Source organism: Hydra vulgaris, chromosome 08 (genome assembly GCF_038396675.1).
Source record: "Hydra vulgaris chromosome 08, alternate assembly HydraT2T_AEP".
NCBI classification, from domain to species: Eukaryota; Metazoa; Cnidaria; class Hydrozoa; order Anthoathecata; family Hydridae; genus Hydra; species Hydra vulgaris.
The window spans coordinates 29,442,424-29,462,804 of record NC_088927.1 but is presented as its reverse complement, the minus strand read 5'-3'; the positions used below and the strand labels follow the sequence as shown (position 1 = coordinate 29,462,804).

General features: G+C 27.3%; 1 protein-coding gene across 1 annotated transcript; it reads left to right on the top strand.

The window, feature by feature from the left end:
* Window positions 1-1,410: 1,410 nt before the first annotated feature.
* Window positions 1,411-18,737, top strand: LOC101236896 (opsin-3-like). The gene is made up of 2 exons (XM_065803376.1): window positions 1,411-1,566; window positions 17,525-18,737. The coding sequence occupies exon 2, from the start codon at window positions 17,535-17,537 to the stop codon at window positions 18,459-18,461; it is 927 nt and encodes a 308-aa protein (XP_065659448.1). The 5' UTR covers window positions 1,411-1,566; window positions 17,525-17,534; the 3' UTR covers window positions 18,462-18,737.
* The last annotated feature ends 1,644 nt before the right edge of the window (window positions 18,738-20,381 follow it).

The following is a 20,381-nucleotide window of genomic DNA, read 5'->3' as shown; positions in this document are numbered from 1 at the left end:
AGTTTTTATATGTTTTTATCTTTTTATATACCATAAGATTTTTTAAAAAGTTCCGTTAACAAATGTTGTGTAAACCTCTAATGAAGAAAAAGCTGCTCTCAAAAGGAAACAAAGATAAAATTGTTTAGTTCAAACTTCACCCTGTTTTACCCGCATTTCCTTTATAATATTTAGATACCTCCTAATAATTCAGGTTAATGGTCACTAGATGAAACATTTTCTTATATAAGAAACACCTATATAAATTTTATTTAAGTCGGACTTCAGTTATTTTGGATCACAAATTGCTCAATAACTTGTCAATTACTCCGCGTGTATTGTGCCTTTTAAAATACTTTGCATTTTAATTGAACCATTTTTTAAAAAGCATTCAAAAGTTCATTAATTTTTTATCAAAAATTTAAAGAAACTTTTATTTTCTTAAGTAAGATTCTCAACCGATATTTATAATTTATAGCTACCAGCAACTATAAATTTTAATGGTTATAGAAGTCTCCTATAACCCTTAAAAATTTATAGTTACCTCTAGCATAACGTTTATTCCTGTAGCACTTAAAAGTTTATAGTTACCAGCAACTTAATGTTTATACTTAAAGCCCTATAAAATTTATAGTTACCAGCAACTTAACGTTTACTCCTATAACTGTTGAAAATTTATAGTTTGTAGCAACTTAACGTTTACTACTATAAACTTTAAAAATTTATTATTACCAGCAACTTAATGTTTACTCTAATAACCCTAAAACGTTTAAAGTTATTAGAAACTTAATTTTTACTCTTAACACCCTTAAAAGTTTATAAATAGCACCAACTTAACGTTTATTCCTATAACCCTGAAAAATTTATAGTTAGCAGAAACTTAAAGTTTACTACTATAACCCTTAAAAATTTATAACTACCAGCAACTTAACGTTTACTACTATAACCCTTATAACTTTAAAATTATTAAAAACTTAACGTTTACTCTTATAACCTATAAAAATTTATAGTTACCGGAAACATAACGTTTGCTTCTACTACCTTTAAAAATTTATATTAACTAATAACTTAACGTTTACTCCTATAATCCTTTATAAGCTATTAAATATTTAGGTAACTTAATCATTTTTTATAAAAAATTTAAAAAGTTTATTTTTATCCACATTAAAAACTTTACAAAGAAATCTTACTTAAGTAAGATTCTTACCGATATTTATTATTCTATATCATCAGATGTATTTTAGAGAAATTAAAAACAAATAATAATTTTAAATTAATTTAATAAATGATTTAAAATAACGAAGCAGGTGGTATGGACATTTTGTTTTCATTCGAAAACATCTCATAATAAGATGATCATTTTATATCAGTTATTCTGATTATAAATTTAACTTGACCGATGTTTATGTCAATAGTATTATATATTACAAAGTTCATGTTACTTGCTGTTATATAACTTAGTAATGGTTTAAAAAGCACGGCATCTACTTAACCGATCATTTCTTAGCACAGTTCAATGACAGTTTTTAATTTTGACGTAGTAACCTAAGAATCTTCTAAGTTCTTCTAACCATCAGCTGACTAAAGGTACGTATAAATTTGATTGGCGAACTTACTGCTATATCATAAGTGAGATTTAGCCATTCTTTTTAATTTTTGAGTCTTTATACTTTGGCAAAAAATGATATTTTTGTTAAACATGTAAAAAAATTTATGCAATTGACACACATATGATTTAAACAAATAGTTTGAAACCGTAAAACAGCAAGCAAAATACAAAACTTATTTTTATTAATGCATTATTTATGCAATACACATCATTACATTTAAAATAAATGCAAAACTTTATTTTAAGAAGTAAATATATATTTTAAAACTTGTAAATTTAATTTTCGATTTTTAAACTCACCGTTGGTTTTGATGGTATTTAACTACTTAGTTATTTTTTTACTATTTAATAGTTCATTACTTCTTAAAAAAATACATAGAAAAAGTTAAAAGCGAATTTATAGAAAAACGAGCTGAAGATTAAATATAAAATGAAATAAAAGAAAAATATATAGAAAAATCTTCGGAAAATAAACAAAAGAGGTTAAATTGCAAAAGGTAAAGGACCAAAGAGTATTTAAGCAAAACATTTGTTATAATTAGTCTCAACAAATAATTATATTTATTCTGAATAAATAATTAATCCTGTTATAATTAATAAAGATTAGGACTAGAATATGATCATACCCTAACCACTTATGTTGCACACCATGTGAATGCTGAAATATATTTAATATTAACAGATTATCACGAAATTAATCCAGTATTTTACTATTACTAGTGAGATTCGATAACTTTGTAAATTGTAAATTTTAAGTAACAAGAAAGATAACGTTTATTCTCTTGAAGATTATTTTTATTTTAGATAACTTAAAATAACTTGTAACAAATTGTTTTTTTAATTTTAAAGCTTGATTTTTTATCACTAATAATATTGTTTACTTTGACAGTGTACTAACTAGAAAAGTATATTTTTTTTCAACCTATGAAAACTTGACATGAAAGCTAAAGTTCTTCAAACCTATATAGAGTTAATGGAAAGGTCCAGAATTTCAAATATATAGAGAAGGGAGGATACGAAAGGGCAAACGAGAATGGGTACAAATAAGTATAGAATTTATAGGTTGCAGTTTTTTATATGTTGACTTCAACAACTTTTGAAAATTTACTTAATGTAGAAAATTTATTTATGCAAGAGTCATAATTGTCTAATTTATGCAAGAGTCATTGTTTAATATTAGAAGCTTGCATGTGGAGCAAATATGGGGTAAATTCGTTTAGCATAACCTTGTTTATTGTACATTATATAATAATATATGTTAATATATGTTTATTACATTGGTGTATACATTTATATATATATATATATATATATATATATATATATATATATATATATATATATATATATATATATATATATATATATATATATATATATATTTATATATATATATATATGTATATATATATATATATATATATATATATATATATATATATATATATATATATATATACATAGGCGCTGGAACATAGGGTGCAGGGTGGGCAACTGCCCACCCAACATTTCTGCACCGGGGGCAGAGGGTATCTTCTGCCTCCCCCCCCTCCTCCTCCAAAATGTAACTATCCGTGATTCAAAACAGCGATAATTTATGCACTCCGAAGAAAAAAAACTTTTGCATTTAAAAGAATGCAAAAGTTCTTTTTTTTTGAAAGAACTTTTGCATTCGATAAAAAAGTATTTTTTTTTTATGTTTGTATTTAAGTTCCTGATGTTGATGTGTATTACCATGAACTTTCCGATGTTAGTTTGGAGTTCAGCTTTAAAAGTTTTAATAACAAAATATGTAGAGTCAAATACTTTTCTGTTATAAAAAAAAATATCGCCCTCATTTAAATCAGTCGCAAAAAAAAATATTTTCAGTTTTGAAAACGTCAAAACGCAACTTTTGAAAGTCTATTGTTTCAAAGTCATTATCCATGACAAAAAAGAGAACTAAATTAAGAATTTTTCAATAGAATTCAATTAGTAAAAAAATTTCATTGCACAGAGATTACAGACTACATGAAAATGAAATAAAATTTAAAAAAGCAAAATTTGTTTTAATATTTAATCGCATAACTCTTTGTGCCCATCGCTGAGTGCATCAGCCGCTGAAAAATGTGTTCAACTTCTTCTGCCTCAACTTGCGAAGTAATGAATTTGCTTCAGAATTACACAGGAAGGCCATCGAGAAAGCTACCACACTGAATCTCGAGCTGCCTAAGGCACAGCGTAGTTCCACAGTTAATGCTCCTGCTCGTTTCTCGCATTTAACTCAAAGCCGTAATGTAGACCAATTAACTACAGATGTTATCTGGAAAAAAAGTCTTTTCGAATCCATTGACCACTCAGTTGCAGAACTGCAGCGCCGTTTTAACCAAGAAGGATTGCATAAAATTGCAAGCTCAGAAGCTATTTTGATAGGTTCATGCATATCCACAAATAATGCAGCCACACTAGCCAGCATGTCACTGCAAAGTTTGCCAAATAATGTCGATGTTTCTATATTGCAGTTACAGCTGCAACTGCTTCCATAGTTATTTAAGGACAAGTCACTGCCTAAAGATTTACACCAACTAGCAGCAGCTTTAAAAGACCTTGAACCAAGTACCCACAATTTATTTGACATGGTGGAAAAGGTAGTTGTATTGTGTTTTTCTGTTCCAATATCCGTAGCTGGTTCTGAAAGGTCCTTCAGTGCATTGAGACAGATTAATACATGGCTGCGGTCAGCAATGTCACAGAGTCACCTCACTCACCTCGCTTTAATGCACATTAATAAAGATTACCTAGATAAGGATGACATTACAGCACTCATGGAGGAGTTTGTGGCTAAAACCCGTGAACGTTCATCCGTATTTGGGCATTTTTTACAAATACTGTAATTGTTTTTGGTAGATTTTGTTTTGTACCAAATATTTAAATATAATGATTTAAAAAGGATTGCAAATCTGCATTTAGCAGGGTTAATTATGCCTAAAAAAACTTCAGTGGTATAACGCCCCCCAAACACTCCATTCAGAGAGGGGTACCCTTTCCCAAGCCACACCCATTTCTGCCCCACCACAGTCTTCAAACACTTCCAGCGCCTATGTGTGTGTATATATATATATATATATATATATATATATATATATATATATATATATATATATATATATATATATATATATATATATATATATATATATATATATATATATATAGATATATATAGATATATATATATATATATATAGATATATATATATATATATATACATATATATATATATATGTATATATATATATATGTATATATATATATATATATATATATATATATATATATATATATATATATATATATATATATATATATATATATATATATATCAGTAACAAACGTTGACACCATTAACCTTATTACATGGATTGGTTTAAGGAGAAAGGGATGGGCCAAAGAGGGCAGTAGCCACCTCCCCACCCTCTCCTCTTTTTGAGATATAATTTTAAGACAAGTATTCATATACACGAATAATCTTTATATATTAGTGCATAACTTTCAGTTAAAATCTTTGTGCGTTTAATAAAGGTTTTTCAAATCATTATGCATTGTAACATCTAAAAAGTGTTTACATGTTCTAAAGCGGAAGATTGTATAGTTTAAATTGTAGTTTATACTTTTAGATTCGTTTAATTAGTATAACAAAAGGTCGATTATAATCAAATATTTCTTTATTTATTTTTAAATTCTAAATCTTTACCTTTTTTAAATTTTAAGAGACATTTTAAACTTTTTTGAGTTGTATGTATTCATGAACCTCAATTTATGTGTTATACGTATTCTTCATCTTCCGAAGCGGATTAATTCACTCATTTCAACCCATTTTTTTTTAATCAAATGGAAATTCTCAATATACATGAGCTTTATGTTTTATGTCTTATATATATTTCGAAAAGCAACATATCTTTATCCATTTTTAAAGATCTTTTTTGAGTAAAACCAATAAATAAATATGCAATTAGTTGGTATAACAAAACTGTTCATATATATATAATAATGTTATATAAACTCTTATATCAAACCAAGTTTAATCAGTTTTGTATTATATATTGTGCACTATATCTTGTATATTTATGATCTGGTTTATATCCACTTGCTTGAAAAAATTTCTGACGATAAGATCAGTACAATCTTCTTGTTTTGTGTTTTTAAAAAATAATTTATTTAGTAATTTTTTAGTTTACATTTCTTAATTTATTGATAAATGCAAAAATTAAAAAAAATAAAACTAGAATAACCACTATATGTTGAGAAAAACTAGGTTCACTTTAAGAAAAAAAGTATAGTGTTTCTCTGCCCTGTTTGACAATAAGGCAATCCTGAACCATTATATGCGTGACATGTTTGACAGTTCTCTGGGTGAATATAAATTTAAATCAGTTAGAATCACGAGGGCAATGGTAGACAATTGTATTATTTTCCAATACTTATGCCTACGAGTTAATGCAACACTTTTTACAGCCATATTGGTCGTAGGAAATTTTTTTTTCTGCTGGCATGTGATTTGGTAAACCTAGAACTTTTTGAAGCTTAAAATGAACTGTTCAGATAGAAACTTTTTTAAATAAAGGTGGGTGCTATTTTTTTCAATTTTGCAGCTGGAATACTATACGTTCTTCCTAAAAATAAAATATTAAGTTTTGAACGCAATATAAGGTGGTTAAAAGAAAAATTTCTGGGTCTTTTTGAAACTCATCAATTAACTTTTTGGAGCCTTTTAATAACCATCGTTTAAAATAACGGAGTACGTTGTTTTACATCGAAACAATTATAGCATGGTTCTTGAACAAAGAAATTTTTGTGTTGGAGTCGCCCAGTAACAGCCCAGATCTAAACCCAATACAAAACATAAAAAAGGCAGTGACAGATCCAGCATTTTTTTTTTGTGCTAATAAAATGAGAAAATAATTTTTTCGCTATTCACAACTAAATTTATATTTATTAACAAATTTTAAGTTTCATAGTTATATCGCGCAGCGTTCAAAAATTACGACCATATCAAGTTTAAACCGCCCTCAATTTGAGGGGGTCACAAATCTTATATGGTCGTAATATTATTATATTATATATAAATTAGAGATGCAATAAAAGTTAAAACTTATCGATAAATATAAATTTAGTTAAGAATAGCAAAAAAATATTCTATTAACTTGGTTGTTGGGCTTTTTTGATCAAAGCCTCAATCATCACAATTTTTTGCAAAGCATCTTTCTTGGATATAAGTATAAACGAACAAATGTATGGAGTTCTGAAATACCAAAAAATGCTGGGTCTATTCCAGAAATGATGATAAAATTAAAAGAGTTAAGACTAAAGACGTGTTTCTGCAATACATTCAAAAACTCTCTGAAAGCATGCCAAACCTATTGAAATGGTATTTAAAACAGGAACACGTGACTATACAATTAATAAATTTAAAAAAAATAACATTTGTAGCGTTTTATTCCTTGAATCTTGAGTTTTTGAGAAAAAACATAAAAAAAAAAATGTAAAAAATTCTGCGCTAGCTGTATAATTAAGTTTTGTTTGTTTTTTAAACTACAGTATTTACCTAAAACAAAAGATAACTACAGTCAGGAAGACAGGATGTTTTTGAAATAACTTTTTTAATTTTTACTTAAATATAATTCTTAAACAATGAAAAAAAGACCTCATGGAGAAACAAGCTCAACGCGGTATTACATGGGATGTGATGGAGACAAAGCTTGGTTTTTATTTCTTATAAAGCAAGCGCTCAACCAACGCACTTTGATTTTTGATTTAGATACATAACTCATACAATTGGTGCTATGCCCATATACCAGCAACAACTGCTAATTTAGAGGCATAATATCAATTGTAAGTGCATATTTCAGTGTTGCGTTCTTAAGTCTTTCGGCCATGTAAGGTGTCATGTAAAAGAAACCTTTTTTTTAGTTCTTGGTCTTGAGATATTGACTTTGTTTTTGTCTAGAAATAAAAATTTTAGATTTTGCCTAGATATAAAAATGATTTCTTTGAAAAATTTAAAACAACTATTATAGATTTTCCGTAGTAAGTGGCATAATATGCAATAAAAAATAGACGGCTGAAAGGCTACAAAATATTACGTAACTGAAAAATTAAGTATAGAATTAAAGAAAATAAACTGATAACAATTATTTGTCATAAACAAAAATTTATTATTAAAAAAATTTAAAGATATTCTTTTTAAAGACAACGAGGCGACATAATACAATTTTAAAAAATTTTCAAAAGTTACGATAAAGTTAAATTTAAAGAAAATTTATTTCAAATTTTACTCATGGCAATAGCTTAAAATATTTTAAAGAGTTTTCTATACGTAGTTACAGAGAAAATATTTTACTAATACGAGCCGCAAATTATTGTAATGAACTGCCAAATATGTTGTTGAAGCTACTTCAGTAAATTCATTTAGAGTAAAACATGATCAATGGGAGTCAAACCGTCATTCGAATCAGCTGTCAGAGTGTGCTTGAAACAACACTCACCGGTAGGGATACCAGTCACAGAATAAACTAATACTATGTTTATTTGTTTAACCATTATCTCAAACTTCAAAAATAAAATGCAAATATATAATATGATATCATATTTTGATTATTATACATATTCTGAATGTGAAAGGATGATAAGAGCAAAAAAACTTTAACTACGCATATCAAAATATTAATTTAAATAAAAGTAAAGCATAAAGTTTGTTTTAAATTAAAAGATACACAACAAAGTTTATTAACTGCTATTGAGATTATCATTGATGAAATAAACTGCATTCATTTTATGTGAAATCCAGGATTTTTTTTTTTACATTTAATACCAGCTGTACAAAAATACGAGTTATTATTATTATTAAACTCTCACTTGTATGTAAGTATGAATTAACGATAATAATGCTAAAAAAATTATTTTTTTTATTTTTCTTTTTTATTTTAGGTATATGATTATATATACTTTTTTTAGGTATATGATTGTTTAATATCAATAGCCAGTTTGAACCTTCTAAAAATTTTTCGTAATGATAGTATTTTTTTTTATTTTTATTTTTTTATTAGTAACAAATATTATATTTTAAAGATAGAAATAGTTTATAGCCTAACTTTGATTAATAGATTTGAGAATTTTTAAGCATTATGCTTCCAAAACTGCATGGCTGGTGGTTTTTCATAAATATTTTAAATAAAAATTAGCTACTTCCTGCAACTCAATTTTTTCTCAAAGTATTTTCTGACCGCTATTTAGCAATACAGTCAGTGATTTGACCGCATTATTTAATGTTGAATATGTGTCGAACATAAAAAAAAACCTGGTGTTTCGTACTAACAATTAAGCTAAATATTCAAAATGGATGTTAAATTTTTTCAGTTCCTACAAAAGTAAATCCTCAGGAAAAAAAAAAAAATTTTTTGCAAATTTTTTTTAACATCAATTTTGAGATCTGAGAAAGATTCAACCATTTTAAGAGTACTGTTCTGTTTGATTAGAACACTACTTTTTGAAGAACTGAACACATGAGACTTTTTTGAGACTAGTTAACCTATGAAGCTTTGAATGTGGTTGTTGTAGGTTTGTTATTGGAGTCCAATGTCAACTCGGTAGAACTTGCTTACTCAAGGTAAGCATGTTGAACCAATCAATTTTTCAATTCTTCTTAACAATTTTTTAAATCCTGTTATACGGAAACAAACTTTTAAACTTTTATGCCTTTAAAAAGAAATAAGTTTATATATCATTAACTCAGTGGCGGATTAAGACTTTTTGGGACCAGGGGCTTTTTTTTTTTTGGAGGCCTTTTTTGTGTGTCACAGCGAAAAAAATTGCTTAAAAAAAAAGGTTCTCATAACTATTTTGGGCCCCTTAAAATTGCGAGGCCTGAAGCTGTTGTTCAGCAGTACAACATTTAAATTAACATAAAACTATTAATTAGTATCAGGGACCGACCATAAATTACGCAACGCTAAATTTATTCAAAAAACCAAAGTAGGAGGTCTTTTTACGCAGCGATTTTTATTAAACTTATGGCTCTTCGGTGGAAAGCGTTATATATTTTTTTATTTTTGAGTTTTGTTTATTAGTGAAATTTAGTGTTGCCTAATTTATGGACGATCCCTTAGCAGTAAGTGACACGTAAAATAGTTCATTATTTATTGTGATATCAAGATTGTTTTATTGATTGATCTTGTTATCCTATTAGTATTGTGGTTTATCTTGCTCCGGCTAATTATAATATAAAGGCCACACACCAAGGCTTGCAAAAACAAGTTCAGCTTACTAAAAAGCATCATAACCCACTTCACAGACCAAGAGTGAGTGATTTGAAGAAGAAAGAAAAATCATTGAGCAAAAGTCAGAAAAAGTCGAGTTAGAAAGATGGGATAGAGAAAGCAGACAGATATTGCACTAGATGCTAGAATATGCAATTTTATTTCAATAATACAATATATATTATATTGTATATTGTAATACATTGCCTTCGGGCATGAAACTTTAAGTCCCGCTATTTTGTTGTTTTTATTCATTTAATTACATAAAGTATAAATTGCTCTATTATTTGATAATATTGAGCACTGTCATACGAACAAGAGTTTTTGTATTTTACACCGCAATACTAACCTCACTTATATACATATGTATATATATATATATATATATATATATATATATATATATATATATATATATATATATATATATTTACAATAATATATATATTGTATTATTAAACATATATATATATATATATTTATATATATATTTATGTATGTATGTATGTATGTATGATTGTATGTATGTATGTATTATTATTATACAATATATATATATATATATATATATATATATATATATATATATATATATATATATATATATATATATATATATATATATATATATATATATATATATATATATATAAATGGTACAATATGTTGTCTGATGACAAACAATAAATTAAAAAGCTCTGTGGAGAAATTGGTGCAGATATAACATCAGTAAATAAATTTTCAGATTAAAAAGTAGGGATATTAACAGACCTGCACCAATTATAATTGAAACAGACTTGCACCAATTATAATTGAAACAGAAAACTTGGCGGCAAGGAAAAAATATTGAAACAAGCATACAAAAATAAGCAAAACATTAAAGCCATATACGTTAACCCTGACTTGACTGACAAAGATCCCCTGAAAAACAATTGAGAGAAATATGTAAAGATAGAAACTCAATAATAGAGGAAAATGCGGATTTCCATTGGGGAATGCGTGCTGAAAAACTTGTAAAAATAAAAAACAAATTATAGCGATTTGAGCTGAAAGTGGCAAATAAAATTAACAATGAATCGCTATAATTAACACAAATGAAAAAAAAAGTAATATTTGTATGATTAATAGAACTAATTAAAGAAAATGAAATAGTTTTTATTCAAGAAAGATGGCTAAATACTATGATAATTAAATGAAATATTTCAAAACATAATGGGTAAAATGCATACCAAACTCAAATCTTCCTTGGAAGAAAATTATGTAGTTAGTAGACCGTATGGAGGAGTAGCCTGGTTAATATCAAAGAAATATAAGAAGAAAGATTTCGATGTTAGATTCATAAATAATAGGATCACATGTAGAATAAACAAACTGATAATCGTTGGACTACATTTAAATTTCGATAACGGAACAGATGAGACATATAGTGAAAATGAAATCAACATATAACTAATACCTGCAATCTCTGAAGAAGCTGGAAATAAAAAAGATAAAGTACTAATACTGGTTGAATTTAACGTTGATCTTTATAGAGTTAGGAAACATCATAAACTACAAATAAAATTTATTTAAAATCCTAAGTTAAAATGTATTGATAAAATATTTTTGCCAAGTGAATCATATACTTGTGAGAATTCAACTGATGTTAAATCGTAGATAGTCTTTATATTGGCAAATGAGACGGTACAAGACAACAGCATTATACTTAATGACGAAATACAATATACTTAAATACAATATACTTAATGACGAAAAAAATGCAAGTGAGCATAAAGTTTTCAAATTGAAGTAAACATACAAACTAAACCAAGTAAAGTCGAAAATATTATCAAAGTAATGAAACCTAACTGGGAACATAAATTTGTTAGAAATAAAAAGACATAAAGGAATTAGCAATGAAGTGTTTAAATACAATCTCTGCAAGGAGTTTATACTGATTATTAAAAATATTTTTATAACAATGATAAATGAGTTCATCATGCCAAAAAACTTAAATAATGGGAAAATAATACCAATTTTAAAGAAGATAGCAATAACTTAAGCGATATAAATAATGTCAGACCATTAACTATTTCAGATGCGTTAACTAATCTTCTAGAATATTTTATAATGAATAATATAAATAGCATCTTTTGATTGTAACTGGAAAAAAATATAAAAGTTAACATCAATTTTTGTTATTTTAAACCAAACTATATTCCAAAAAAAAAAGTGAATAAATACCAATTAATCAATTTCAAGATTTTATGTAGTTCAAGATAAGTAACCTCCAGAAAATAAAAAAAGAGATCATCTTTATGACTTTCTCACAGTTAAGCAACTTATTAAAAACCGTTGTTGATTGTGAAAGTAATGACTGCTATCCGCTTTCCTTCGGAAGTAGAAGTATATGAAATTTTATCAAAAGGAAATTAAATGCAGGTAGATGTGTTGTCAATCACAAATAGCCTAAAATTGAGACCTCAACAAGCACTCGATGTGACAAGATAATGTGATATGGGTTAACGATAAGAAAGATATATATGAAAAACTGATTAACTGATTATTTTTAGTCTGAAATAAAAGTTTTATTTTAAAATCAAATTCTTATTTTTTTTATTTATGTGTAATAAACATAAAAGAAATACGTCTACATATATCTTAAATCAAAAGATCCGTAGTTCAAATCCCACCTCTAGGCAAGTTTTGCGACATCGGTTAGGAAGGAGGCGTGAACTTCCTATTAAATGCTCATCCGCGATGCTCTGAAATGAGATCGTAAGGACTTCTTGGGGAACCGAAAAAAAATAAAAAAAAAAAGAAAATTGTCTTCTTTTAGGGCTGTAACAACCACCCCTCCCCCTCCCCGTAAAATCACCTCTGTGTCTAAGAGTCAATTTATCAACTAAAATAGTTTTTTTTGTTTTATTTTACAAACTATATAAAAAAATTAGGATGTAGGAATAAATATAACTATTAACTTGTTTTATGTCTTTTTGGTTAACTTGGTTCGTTTTAGATTGTCAGAAATGGCGCCGAAGCAACTTCTTTTGGTGCTTAAAATAGATAACTTTAAGACAAAGAGAAAACTTTTAGGATTTTCACTGATCTTATGCTCCAACAACTGTAGCTTTTAATAAATCATTCTTATTTAATATAATCATCAACACAACCAAATTTAAAGATTACACTGTGTCTAAGAGTTACCATTATCAAACATCAATAAAAGCTCAAAGCTAAATTCTCGGGTTTGTGGCTTATATCGTATAATTTTCAAAGCTTACTGTACTGCGGCTCAAACCATCGCAATATTTTTGCTTATTTGACAAGTTTAAAAATATAAATTTTAGGAGTTTGATTAAAATTTATTTCAAACACCAAAATATGCTTCATTTGCCCCTGGGCTATCGACAAGTTTACAAATTATATATAAAAAGAATTATAATTCGACCATCGGTTAGTAAAGCATTATTAAATACTCGATACTGACATTGTTCAATACTGATACAAATACTCAATACTGACATTAAATATGTTACAAATTTTGATGTTTGTTTATACATGGAAGTATAAAACAGATGGAAGTTCATCGAACCGCAAACATCAAAGCATTAGTAATTGCAATTATTCAACAAAATGTTTGTTAAAATTTAGCAATTAAATAGAACCACTTTATTTTAAAAGCATTTGTTAGTTTAAGCTTCTTTTTTTTCTTCAAGTCATAACACGACATTTAAGTAAAAAGACGACTAAAACAATTTTTAAAAAATCAAAAATGTTTTCTAAATTACTAAAGTTTAAAGTTTCATTAGCTTTATATTATAATTCCATTCATTCTTGTAGTACTCCATTCATTTAATTTGAAGTTTATAAAAAAGTTGTTGTTTGCCGTTTCGTTGTGCCATTTTTTATGTTTATGCCTGAATATTATTGGCAAACCTTCAAAATACTATATTTTTAAATTATTATTATTAACGTACTTATTAGGGGTGTTCAAGAAAATAAACTTTTAGGGATGTTCAAAAAAATAAAAATTTCAAAACGCGAGTTCACAAATTTGGGGCAAATATAAAAAAATGCGACTACAAAAAAAAAATTCAAAAAATATTGACGTTTACCTTGTGCTCAAGCGGCAAAAGACCCCGAAAAATGCCCCAAATTGTTTTTAAATCATTTGGCATTGAGCGCAAGGTAAATCTCAATATTTTGTAAAAAAAAAAAAATTCTGATGTGATCATAATGGTTTTAAGTTTTTTTTTTAATTGTTGTGTATCTTTTCATAATTATTGTTTATATTAAAAAATAATTTCACAAAAAAATATTTCTGCGCAAAAAAAGAAATTTTTTTTTGCATAAATTATGCGAAATCTTCTTTTTATTTTAAACAATAATTATGAAAAAAACCAGGATACACAACAATCTAAATAAAAAATTTGGACCATTATGATCACAATAGAAAAAAAAATTTTACAAAATATTGAGATTTACTTTGCGCTCAAAGACAAATAATTTAGGAACAATTTGGGCATTTTTTGGGGTATTTTGACGCTTGAACCCATGGTAAACGTAAATATTTTTGGAATTTTTTTTTTTTGGAATCGCATTTTTTCTATATTTACCGCCAAATTTGGCTTTTTGTGTACTCGCGTTTTGAAAATTTTATTTTTTTGAACACCCTAGTACCTACTTGCGTCAACGTATAAAGATTAAGCGTTTTAGTACAGTCTTGATATCGTTTTCTTTTTGTTTACAAAACAAAAGGTTATAAGCATAGTCCCGAAGAATTTCAATGCGGTTGAACTTCCATCTGTTTTATACTTCCATGGTTTATACAACATAAAATAACAACTTATAAATATAAAATAAACGTCATTTATTTTTGGCAAATTTTTATTAATTTTTTGTGTGGATTTAATTTTCTCCAACCAATGTTTAATTCGTAAAGTTGTTAATAGCTACAACGTTATGATATGTTAATCGTTAACGTTAATTTTCATTTACTCGACTTGGTTATTTATATACTAGTTGAGAAGGAAATATCGTAATAGCAGCGTTAATTGAAACGAATTCCCTCCGTACCGAAGTACTACTCATACACTGAGTAGGCGGGGCCGGGATTTGAACTTGTAATCTTGCTGCTACGGTCAATAATTATTCCGAACTTTTGGCAGCGCTTTAACCAACTAAGCTTTCCCGGCTCAAAAATTCAGGAAGAGGCCGGTCTTGAACCTCAGACATTCTGTTTACGAAGTCAGCGCCTTATCCAAATAAACTCTAAACTCCCGTAAATATGTAGGTATCGACTAAAAAAAAAGGATAATGAATTATACTGTGACGATATTATTCACAAAAAACCGATGCACAAATAAACACTTTTCAAAATAAATAATCTCAACAAAGCCTAGTTGTCACAGTATTTACTCCATGAAGTCTGTAGCCACATGGCATTTTTTTTCGTAAATAATAAAATCTAGTCTCCAAGAATATGAAGTTGGAAACATACTCAAATTGCTAAATCTTATAACTATTTAATGGAACAATCTGGCATATAAAAAAGATTTATTTATCTTTTTTACTAATCTACATTGGGATTAAATTGGAGTAAGTTTATTTTCAAAATATAAAGATTACTAAAGCATTATTAAGTGTAAAATATTAAGAATTATTTTCTTACAATGTTTATTAGTAAGGATCAACATGATTTTATAAGAGTTTTCTATATGGTTCTGATTGGTGATGTACTGTAATCTTTTTTTTATTATTAAAGCATGATTAAATTTATGTTTTATAATTAAGTAATATATTCTTTAACAGGTAAATTAACTTACTCAACAAGTTGACTTCACTGACTGGCGATGGCATATTCATCAAATGAGACCTTAAATGAGTCCTCAGAATTCATAATTTGAATGTGCTTTTTAACAGGATCAAAAGTTTCTAAAAAATATCCGTCTTTGTTTACTTTATGCCTATTTAGGCTTCAGGTAATTGTCCCATATGAAAATATACACATTTACATTCAAAAGTATTGGTTTCATCCGAACTGTTAAACGTATAGTTCCTGGATCACTCTTGCGTAGTATTATAATTTATCCAAATTAAAAGCACGCTTGCCTCAGAAGCTGGAGATCCGTGGTTCAACGCCACCTCTGGGCAAGTTTTATAACATCGACAAGGACGGAGGCGCGAACTTCCTTTCAAATGCTCTTCTGCGGTGCTTTGTAATAAGGACGTTAGACCTTTATGGGGCACCTAAAATAAATAAAATAATAATAATTTATGACACAAGTTTATGCATTATAGAATAATTCCTTTGAGCTTCTAATGTTTGCATTACCAGTTTACCGTTTAGCCACATCAGTAAAAAGATTCCCTCTATAACCGAACATTTTTTAAATTTCTTTTCGTTTCACGTAAAAAAGTTTAATAATAACATTCCAACAATTTTTAGCCAAAAATAATAACATGCAATTTAAGTTTAACTGATATTGTTATTATGCTGCTGATGATAATGATTTTGCTGTGTTGATGTTATATGCTGCTGATGATAATGATTTTGCTGTGTTGATGTTATATGCTGCTGATGATAATGATTTTGCTGAGTTGATAATGGTATTTTTGTGCTGCCTGTTTTGTTTTATCATTGTTTAATGATATTGTTAATCGCATTTTTAGTGACCTAATGTAAACCATTTGTTTTCTTTACACTTTTTTTTTTGTCTCTTCTGTCTTTGTCTTCATTCCATGTTTACCCTTTTAAATTTAACAAAAGATCCATATGGTTAATTAATGTTCAGAAGTATTGAAACCGCAAATTTGCATTTTTTTAGATACATAGTATCTTTAAACCAATGTATTTCTTTGTTGCATATATATTTCTGTTGAAAATATTTTGCTTTTATAGTAATATAAAAGCCAAGTTTAGAAAATGAGTATGTTACCAAACGGATGCATTGTGTTTGTTGTTATGTAATTATAATTTAAAGCAACAAACAACTAAATCAAAATAAAAATTGTTTGAAACTTAAGTCATAGGATAATTTGTTAGACTGAAATTATCAATTCGGTATTGAATATTCTTAGTTTTAAATTTACATTTTGAGGTTATATTAAAGTTTTTATTTCTTTTTTATTCTAAACTACTTTGTATTTTCGCCCACGGCAACAATTCAACTTTTTTTTATAAGAAACTTGTTTATTTTAAAATAGTCCCAAAATCTTTTACCCGAAGCCCCAAAATCTTTTAGTACTTAGTAACTTTTCAATAATAAAACTTATCTTATTAAGATTTCAAGGAATATTTCCTAATTTTTCACTTACACATCACTTAAAATTAACAAAAAAATATAAAACATTCTCGACAAAAAAATATTATTTTAAAATAAACATTTAATTTGCCCTCGCTACCGAATGTAATTCCACTCGATTGCGAATGAATTACTTTTATTACATTGACAAACATTGACAAAAAGAAAAGATCTAGAGGTCTTTTCAGGTACTAGCGATACTATGGCGGTACTAGCAATACTTCTTTAACTAAAACTACAATTTTCAACTTATTTGATAGTATTTAATAGAATTAGTGATAGGATAATATAAAAGTACAATTGTGTCATTCAATTAAAATCTAAAGTTACATTTCTACTTATACTTTATTTTTAGGTCCGTGAAAATGACTGCTAGTGATACCGCAAATATTTTCCTTTCGACAATAATTCTTGCGTCAGTTGTATTGAATACAACAGCTTGTTATATAATTTTGTTTAAAGTGAAGAAGAGGAAGTTGACACATCTGTTTATTATCAGCATATCAGTTGCAAATTTGATTGAATCTATAATTGGGTTAACACCTCAGCTTGTTATATCTAATGAATTTGTATTGGTAAAAACACCGTTGTGTGTCATAAACTCTTTTGTAATTATGGGACTCGCAATAACTAGCATAACTCACATATCAGTACTTTCTCTCGTCAGAATTGTTGTTATAAAATATCCAATTTTCTATTATAAAACCTGCAAGAAAATGTGGTGCAAAGTATTTTTGATATCTATATGTTATATTTACGGTTTTGGTTGGGCAACTATTCCTTTGATTGGTTGGTCAAAATATGTATTAGATCTAGATAAAATGCGATGTTCTTTAGATTGGAAGTTGACGCAAGCAGATTCGTTATCCTTTATTCTGACACTTTTGGTGTTCTGCAACATTTTGCCTGGAATCGTAATATCATTAACAACATATATAGGAACAAAAACGATTTCTAAAAAAAAATCAAATGAAGTTTGTTCAACTGAAAAAGAAAAACCTGTTGATATTTTAGAAAAATACTATTTGAGAGTTTTTACTTTATCAGCAGTAATGTTTTTTGTCATATGGACACCTTACGCAGTTGTTGGTATTTTGACGTTGTCAAAGTTTGTTATTCCAACTCACTTCGTGACAGTTGCAGCATTGTTTGCAAAGCTCTCCACCATTTCTAATGTTCTCATTAATTGCTTTATTAACAAATCCTTTCGAAACCAATTGTTCAGCTTAGGAATCATTCAAGCTTTTAAAAACAAAAGTAAAAGAGTTTCGCCAGTTTTCCCAGAAAAATAAATTTATTTTTAAAATATTAGGGTTTATTTGTGTAAATAGAAAAATAATTACAGAAATGAATGAATAAATGAATAGGGAAAGAAAACAACTTCATGATCGTTATTTTTTTTTTTAGACTTGATTATTTTAAACAAAAACATGTCGTTAGAACATTTTTTCAGGACAGATGTTTTATTCTTTTTGGAAACTTAAGAAACTAGCGCTAACACTGTTTAATTGATGTTGATTATTTTATGTGAATTATTATTTTTTGTGAACTATTGTGAATTAATATTTTATGTATAGTATTGATCGAAAAATGTAGGAACTTAATGAAGAAAAAATGTTTAAAAGTTTTGTTATGTAGATACTTGATTTCTTAACTTAATTGTAAAAATTGTAATAAAAATAATAATAATGTTTCAAAATATACGGAAGCCGAGAAAACAAAGACGTCTGTTTTAGATTCATCAAATCGAGAAATACATATTTTAAATCCAGAAACTTATTTTAAATTGCAAAATATATTTCAAATCCAGAAATCTATATTTTTAATCGCGAAATTTTATTTAAATCGCGAAACATAGTTTAAATCCAGAAATATATATTGATGTCGCAAAAAATATTTCAAATCGATAAAAATATTTCAAATCGGAAAATATTAAATACTTTAAAACCAGTAATATCTTCCAAATCGCAAAATTTAATTTTAATTCCAGAAATGTATTTCAAATTGCGATATTTGTAAATTGTCAAGTGGGTAACTTTATAAGACGGCGTCATAATGTGTGGAGCCTCGTGTGGAGCTAAACTGAAACTTGAGGACTATTTCTGTACATTTTGTGGAAATAAGAAAAAGGTTAAAAAAGATAAGGAAGTAAATAATTACATAAACTAAAAATTTGCTCTTAGCTTCAAAAATACAAAACTGTTAAGAGGACAGTTCAAAAGAAAATCTATTGCATCAATGATTTTCAATGACTCTCTAAAAAAATTGTTCTAGTGAAAATGCTACGATAAATGTTGATATTATAAAAGAAAATGGTAAAGATAAAATTACCATTATGATCAAAGGATCCAAAATCGAGAAAAAACGGAGTCGAGAAAAATCGAGAAATAACTCCGTCGGAGTGGAGAAAAAATCGGAGTCTCGATAAAACTTTGTTATAAATTAAAAAATTAAACTATCTAGTTGATAATTAAACATTGTTCTTATATTTATTTTTTTTAATTTTATATATTTCGATTTATAATTAATAATAAACTTTTAAAAAATTTATGTTTATATATTTCTTAGTACTTAGATATTTTTCTTATCACAATCTTTTAACGAACAAGTTATATCTAATAAATGGCTTTCTAACCGGCATTGGTTAGGAAGAAGGCGTGAACTTTCAGTTAAATGCCCTTCCGCGCTGCTCTGTAATAAAGACTTTTTGGGGTACCTTTGGTAAAAACTAAAAAAAAATTTAAAACAGTATTTACTCTGAAGATCTTTTAAAATAAAATTTTAAAAAGATGAAAACATCTATTATTTCATCAGAAAGCGAACTACGAAACTTTGTGACAAATCTGGAAGACGATGAGAAAACTCTTTCTGCTTCCAAGGAAGTTGCTTGAATTCTGTGGATGGCTTGTAAAAATTTCAAAACTACTTATGATTTCACACCAGTTACTTCGTATTCTTTTGACTGATCGGTGAAGGTCTTGACTTTTTTTTGGCTTTTTAGCTGTTGATTGATTTTGATATAAAACTTCTTGAATTTTGGCAAAAAAAGATGTCAATTGTGATGGTACTTCTTGTTTGCTTTTAGCGCAATCATCTGATTTTGTTTGGAGACTATTTTATTTTGCTGCAAATAGTTTATCAAATAATTTTGCAGCATAAACTTGAATATCTTTTTTAGAAGCGTAAAAAAATGTGTGGTTTTTATTTTTTAA